At 39.5% G+C, this 7,713-nt stretch overlaps 1 protein-coding gene across 1 annotated transcript in view; it reads left to right on the top strand.

The window, feature by feature from the left end:
• The first annotated feature begins 353 nt into the window (after positions 1–353).
• Positions 354–7,713, top strand: part of RSF1 (remodeling and spacing factor 1) — a 37,274-nt gene continuing 29,914 nt past the window's right edge. Inside the window, 4 exon segments of the mRNA XM_009072184.1 lie at positions 354–439; positions 4,718–4,810; positions 5,465–5,670; positions 7,659–7,713. Of these exon segments, the coding sequence (XP_009070432.1) occupies positions 383–439; positions 4,718–4,810; positions 5,465–5,670; positions 7,659–7,713 (411 nt within the window). The 5' untranslated portion in view covers positions 354–382.

Raw genomic sequence — 7,713 nt, 5'->3', positions numbered from 1 at the left:
GTGTTTTTGTAGGTGTTTGACTGCAGTAGTTCCTGTCTAGTTGTGGTTTTAACACTGACAAAATGTTGACATAATTATCACCAAGGTCTACTTCCTTGAATTGAAGGCAGGGCAATGGTTATCCTAAATGTAAATCTAAAAACCACTCGTGATTAAATTAACCTTCTGCCATCTCTCAGTTGTGGTGCTGCTCTTCAGCAAGCTTCAAGTTCCTATGTTTTACTAAAACTTCTCAATTTGTCATGTGTTATCAGTGTTTAGCATTGAAGAATATTTGCACCAGAGTTCATAACGTTTTTTTTCCTTTTCTCTCTCTCTCTCTCTTTCTTTCTCTCTCTATGCTGCAGTTCCAAAAGAATTGGTGGAGCTTCACTTGAAACTGATGAGAAAGATTGGGAAGTCTGTCACAGCAGACAGATGGGAAAAATATTTGATCAAGGTACAATATGCTCATTGTATTATTCTGTAGTGCTGGAATATGGTTATGGTGAGCAGTTGTGTCAGCAATCCCTGTTATGAATTATAGTGAGCCTTGGGCTGTGCTGTGGCCAGCATGGATGTGCGTGCTCAGACTTTAGTTGCACCAGATCCCAGCTTAACTTTCAGTCTGCCTAGAAAAATCTCTGAGAACAGACACTATCTTCTCCATGTAAAAGAGTGTCCACCTTCATATTTGGTAGGAAAATACTTTGAGCATTAAGACCCTAAATAAGAAAGATTTAGTAGCCTGCAAGAGGGCTGAATTGAGCAGAGATTTACACAGTAACAATTCATTTGTTTGACACTTGTCTGGGTATAATTGGATTATCGTGATTTGGTTGGTATTCTTACAGGAACTAACCATACAGAGGTCTTGTAGCATGTGTTAATAATAAAAGAAAGTATTGCTGTGATTTATATCTGCACGCTCAGAATGGCACAGCTAAGATGAAAATGTAGTTATGCGTCAGTAAAAATGGATCATCCCATTGTTTTACATAATTCTGTCTTGGCATTTTAATTGAGGCTGTGCCATTGTTGACACTTTACATGCAAATAGTTTTCCGTTTAAATAATTTACACTGCTTCAGAAAATAAAAATATACTGATAGTCAAAATTAACAGGTTACCATTTCCCCTCTGGATATATGCCATGTGTCTTTTTAATCCACAGAATTCTAATCTTACTATTGTCTGTACAGCCACGATCACATCTGGCTTAGAAATGCAGCATTATGGTAATAGCAACTGTACAAGTAATGGCACTTGGAAAATCCAGTTGCAGTTTGGCCCCTTAAGTGCTCTCTATAGGTTTTACAGAGACAGAGATTTGTCTTGATGTTTGTGTAACCTGAAGATGATGATGTTTTTAGGACTGAGAATGTGTTGGGGAATAACCTGCAGAAGGGCCTTAGGTTAACTCTAACCCCTTAGCCAGTTTTAAAGTATTGATGATAATTTTTAAAAATAATAATGTAATAATTTATGTAACTTCTGTGTACTTTGTGTATTACCAAGTACTGTGGTTACAGCATTGTGTTAGATTTCCTAATAACCCCAAAAACCGTTGCAGCAGACTGAGAAAACCCAACTCTGACTCATGAACTTATGTACCCTACTGAAGCCACTTACCACTTGTGTGGTAAGCAGAGAGATAAAACAAGTTTATAAGGGAATAGTTTGGAAAATCATCTTCAGCAGGCATTGAAAGGATGGGGAAGTGGTAAGGAAACTCTCCCTCACACTCCTGTTAAGACCAAGTAAGTGTTAATAAATTCTACTTCATGTAACTATCTCCAGAGCTAACTTGAAGCTTACTCTAGCCAGTGGTTCAAAGGAATCTTGAGGAACAAAGGAATTTGAATATAACTAATTAGAAAGGTATGCTAATATTGTCCCCATTTCAAAGGAGGGTAATTAATTTAGAAAAACAAGAAAGATTATTGGGAAATGCCACAAAAGCCATGAAAAACTGAAAAGGCGTGGGACCACTGAGACCATTCTTCTTTGATGCCTGCAGTATTATTCCACGTATTTTTGATACACTCTTAAAAGCTGACCTGTTTTTTCCTTTGTTGGAAACTACTAATGTTGCTTTGATAAAACAGTGTTTGATATGTTTTAGATGTGACCATGTCCTTATTTAAGTGGAAACTTTGAGTGGAGGACATTCAAACTTACATGCTCTTAATATTTATGCATGTATATGTTGTTATGTTTTGTTTCTATACCAGCTGTTTATAAAATGCACTTCATTTGGCTGTTGTGCTTATAAAGAACATCAAAAAAGCTGTCTCTAAGCAGTGGCTGGTGTTTTCACAGATGAATATATTTTGGGGTAGGAAGGGAACATGGTAGTTGAGAGTTCTTTCCTTTCCCTCTTTGATGGTGAACCACCCAAGATGGGTCCCCAGCATGTGAACTAGTTTTTTTTTTTGAAGAAAATGACTGTAGGGCTCCAGAAATCTGACTTTCCTCCTCTGGACAAGGAATGTATGTGGTCATGTGTGACTGAGGTAAAGAAATGGTCTTGTCCTAAACATTCCAACAACTAAGAGGAGCTGTCCAGCCTTGCTGTTTTTTGAGAAACATGTAGTTAAGTCGCATTGCACTGTTTCCTGACAAAATGCTTTACTTGACTATTGTCAAACATATTTTGCATTTTTATACAGATAAGATTTCTCTGGACTGGTCCATCTGGAACCTTCAACTCGAAATGGGCACATTCTGAACACACATGTCTTTTCTGATTGTTAGAATTCAGGTGTCTATAGCCCCACCCAAGCAGACTCCTCTGCTGTGTCTTTCACCTTCCTGTTGTTTAAAGTGAACATTTGGAACATGGTAATAGTAAGTGTCGGGTGCCATCGTAGCTTCTTTGAAAATATTTGAGAGTGGTGTTTCAGCAGCTCTTGCAGGGTGGAAAGGTGCTGACCACTCTTTAGCATGCAGAAGGCAGTGCTCCTGCCAGCAGCAGGTTTTAATCTGAGTGAAACATCCTCTCTCTGAAGGCAGAGACTTAAGATTTCAGTAGAGCCTGAATCAATGAGAGCTGTAGTTCAGAGTTGTGACAGTACTTGTCAGGAGAAAGCAGAATTGTCTGGTTTTTAATTGTCAAAATGTAGTCACTTCAATTTGAACAGATGCTTCATCAGCTCTGATGTTTCAGAGCTTTTGCTTTGACAGCCACACACTTCCACAGCACATGAAGCTTCTCATTATTGCTTTCATACTTAATGAACAGCAACAGGCATATGCCCTGAGCAAGGGTTTTGATGTGCAGTTTCCCAGTGTTCTTCACATTGCTTGGTTGAAAATGAGAGAGAAAATGGAGTAACCTCATTTTGTGAGCAAGCAGTGATTGTCTCCTGCTGTGAGCTTTAGCTTTGTGTCAGAGAAGTCTCCATGTTCCTTAACCTCCGAGGAGGAAAAACTGCTCTCCAGCAGGATCCCTCGTGACCAGAGAGCACTCTTCACTGTTCTCTGTAGGTGGTAGTTTAGAGTCAGAGTATGATTTACAGTGTGGCTGAGCGGATCTAACTGCAGACTTACCCTCAGGCCACTTAAGCACTGGTGCCAGTGCGAGGGATAGTGGAGGGTAGGTAGTGTGGCCATGGGGACAGAGGAGGGGTAGTGGCCCCTTTTCTTGGTTGGAGCCCAGGTGGAGTTTTACAATATGAATGAGCTGGTGGGTGAAATTCAGGGTTATTTTTGCTGCTGTTTCCAGAGAAAGCTGCTTTCAGATGTGATTGACAGGTTTCTAAGTAGCTTGGTAACTATATTGTGTGATTCATAACAATTTGGTGATTGGGAGACTCCACTGTTTTGATTGAGTCCATCCTTGCAGACCAAAGGGCAGCAGCACCTCATGTGCTGATTTGGATATTTCAAAATAATCTCAGCTGGAGGTGTAGCTATGATCAGCTTTCACCTCCTCTGGATATTTCGACTGGAATAGCCTCTGACTGGAGATCCCACCATGTGTCTTCAGTTGATAAGCAGCTTGTCTCTGTTCATGAGGGTTGTCTTAAGTGTGTCTGAGTTGTTTAGGAGGAGAGGGAATTCCTTCTCCACTGTTATTACTGGAGCTCCTGCTGATTCACTCTATTTATGCTTTCCTGAGATTTTTTGTGTTAGGGTTTTTTCTCCCATATTGGTGTGATTGAATTTATTTGCTTTAAATAAATTGAAATTGGCTATACTTAAAATATTTTAAAATATTTATCAAGCAGCTTGAAGGCTGAGATATTTTCTAAAGAGAAATAATTCCACTATGTGGAGTGAGTAGCAGTTGCATTTGTTATCTGCAGTACAGTTGAAGGACTTAGGGGCCCCAAGAGACCTTGGCAGCTTATATGCTAAGTGCTGTAAGGAGGTGTAATAACAAATCATGTCTGCTCGAGAGAATTTGTTACTTTAAATAGACAGAAATAGAAAAATGTGAGATATTTGCACAGCAAAGTCAGGAATACCTTCCCAGTCCAGAGTCATGCACCATAATTTAGGATGCTTAGAGGATGTGGTGGTGATCAGGGGCCTCAGTGATCTGCTCTTCCATGGAGATTCTCCAGTGCTTCTACCTCAGTTTTATAATTTTTATTTTTGTGTGAAGCTTTCCAAATGTAATCCCAAAGAGCTCATACATGATTAATTACCATAGTAAGGTACTATGAATAAAAGCGTTTAAAGGTGCTTTTATCTCCTAACCCTAAATATCTTCTTATTTTGTTTGTGACAGATATGCCAAGAATTCAACAGCACTTGGGCTTGGGAGATGGAAAAAAAAGGATATCTAGAAATGAGTGTTGAATGCAAACTGGGGATTCTGAAGGTACACATTCATCAGTTAAGGTTCTAAATTGCTTTTTCCTCACTCAAATATCTCGGAGATTTGGCTTCCTCATTCACTTAAACATCTTGCAAATTTAGCTTGACTGAGCCATAAGTGCATATATGAAATACCGAGCTGATCTTGGAGCAGACACGATATTCATTGCAGTGGGATGGGCCCAAACTGCATGTCACACTCTGTCTGCATATTCTTCTCACTTTGTATGAAAATAGTTTTGTGCTTACTGTTTTGTTAAGAGCTATTTGCCTGTGCAGTGTGCTTCTAAAAATGTTTGTTACCTTACTGAATTCCGAAGGCAGAAATGGGACTTATCTTTTCAAATCTTGAGAAAACTGTCAGGGTTGGTTCCAAGTTATGAGTGGGTTTTATTGTAGAATGAGATCATTTGTACTATGTAATAAAAGTTTAGAATAAACTTTCTAAGATGGCCAGGAAAGAAGCCCAACCAAACCCAAACCTTGTCTCTGATTTAAAAACTGCATGGTCTGGAAAAACCAGATAGTTACAGATAGTCCAACAGACAAACGCCTAAAAAGAAGTTCCATATTATACTGAAAGGAAATTAGCTGATTTTCTTATTTCTGTTTATATTTTTGACATTTTAACAGTCTTTCTGCTTTCTCAATTTTTAAGTATCTCTGTGAATGTCAGTTTGATGACAATCTGAAGTTTAAGAATATCATTAACGAGGAGGATGCTGATGCTATGCGTCTGCAGCCCATTGGTCGGGACAAGGATGGCCTGATGTACTGGTATCAGCTGGATCAAGAGCATAATGTCAGGATGTACATAGAAGAACAGGATGACCAGGATGGGTCCACGTGGAAATGCATTGTTAGGTATTCCTTGACTTTTTCTTCTTTTTTTCTTTTTTTCTTTCTTTTCTTATTTTGTAGGGATTTTTAGCTGTTTGTGACTGGGACTGAGAAATCTATTTCAATAAACCTTCTTTTCTCACAGGGTAGGATTCATAACAGTGGGATTTTTCTACCTTCACATCTTTATTCAGTGAAAAATCATAAACAGAAATAACTGATTTGTTGGTAACAGCCATCATGTAATTTGTTTTCTGCTTAATCAAGCTACAATGAATATATTCAATGAATGGGTATGAAGGGTACTAAAAGAAGACTCTCTTGGAGGCAATTGCTCCATATTGCTTACTGGGCAGCTAAATGCCTTAGAAAATAAAAGACAACTCTTGCTTCTTGAACTTCAGCCTTATTAAGAAAGTTACAAGTGGACAGATTTGTTCTCAGGAGAATTAGATTGCAGTTGCTTCTGTTGAAGGGAAACCAAGGGAGATGGAGATGCTCAGAGGGTTGGAGCACCTCTCCTATGAAGGCAGGCTGAGAGAGTTGGAGTTGTCCAGCCTGGAGAAAAGAAGGATCTGGGGAGACCTTAGACCACCTTCCAGCACCTGGGGGGGCTCAAGAAAGGTGGAGAGGAAATTTTTAGAGAGGCAGATGCTGATAGGACAAGGGGGAGCAGCTTCAAACTGACAGAGAGCAGGTTTAGATTTGATACTGGGAAGAAATTCTTGACTGTGAGAGTGCTGAGGCAGTGGCACAGGTTGCCCAGAGAAGCTCTTGACAGCTCCATCCCTGGAAGTGTTCCAGGCCAGGTTGGATGGGGCTCTGAGCAACCTGATCTAGTGGAAGGTGTCCCTGCCCATGGCAGGGGGTTAGAATAGGTGGTCTTTGAGGTCCCTTCCAACCCAGACCACCTGCAGGTTATTTACACAGCCATCACTTTAGTAACCAAAGGAGTCATACAGAACTGTTTAAACCACTATCAACTGGCAATGAATGATAAGCATTGCTACTAGTTACATATAAAGAGCTGTTGTGAGTGTATAAAGTAAATGTTTCTAACAAGCAGATCAAGAGTTTGTGCGGTGCTTATCTCTTCATTCAGTGCAGACTCCACAGGTCATTGCCAGTGGTGGAAGAAACGCTGGGAAGATTCTGGCACTCCACACTCCCAGCAGAAAACCACAGTAATGCATTGAGAAATCTGAAGTGGTTTAAAAACTCATGAGATTCCACACCTCAAGGTTGTTGCAAGCTTCCATTTTTTCTGTAAAACTGAGGAAAACAAATTGCCGAATGTCAACCTTGAAAAAGAAACATGAGAGCCTTATTATTCTAGTCTATTGTGAAAACAATGACTCTGCTCAATCATGGCTCAAATTCTTTATACATGAGGGTATTTTTTTATAGTTAGATGTGCAGTTTAAATAAGGAGTTACAGTTCACTGAGGTTAACATTCATAAAGATGTGCACCAATATTTTCTCACTGTCATAACTCAACTAGCTGCAGTTTTCTAGACAACTTGGTGTTGTTTGCTACACATGCTTAGGATGGGTACTTGCAAAAAGTACCTACATTCTTTGCTAGTTGGTGTTGAAAATTCTACGTGAATGATGTGGTTGGTTCTTTCGTGCAGGAGCAGAAAGACATAACTTGTTCTCTTCTGAGAGAAGAACACAAAAAAAAATCAGTGAGGTTTGTCAGGAGGATAATAAATAAAAGAATATTAGTAGCAGCTTGGATTTAGACCCAACAGGAATTGAGTTGACAGATAAGTAGACAAGCTCCTTCCAAAAACATCATTTGATTTTGGCATGTATAAATTGGAAGGTTTCTGACTGCAAAGTTGCAGCCACTCTGGTGGGACAAGCATTTCACTGTGCTTGTGTTTTCAGTATATATAAGGTTTCCAGTGTGGTGTTCATTTAACCAGATAGTGTTTGGTTGGTTTTTTTTTAAATCCCTTTGGGGTAAATTAAGTGCCTTATCAGACCGTTTGTTTTTCTCTTCTAGAAACCGCAATGAGCTTGCTGAGACCCTTGAGCTCTTGAAAGCACAAATTGATCCT

Source organism: Acanthisitta chloris, unplaced genomic scaffold (genome assembly GCF_000695815.1).
Source record: "Acanthisitta chloris isolate BGI_N310 unplaced genomic scaffold, ASM69581v1 scaffold10173, whole genome shotgun sequence".
Classification (NCBI taxonomy): Eukaryota; Metazoa; Chordata; class Aves; order Passeriformes; family Acanthisittidae; genus Acanthisitta; species Acanthisitta chloris.
Note: the sequence above shows the minus strand (reverse complement) of the source record. Positions and strands in the feature narration are given on the sequence as shown.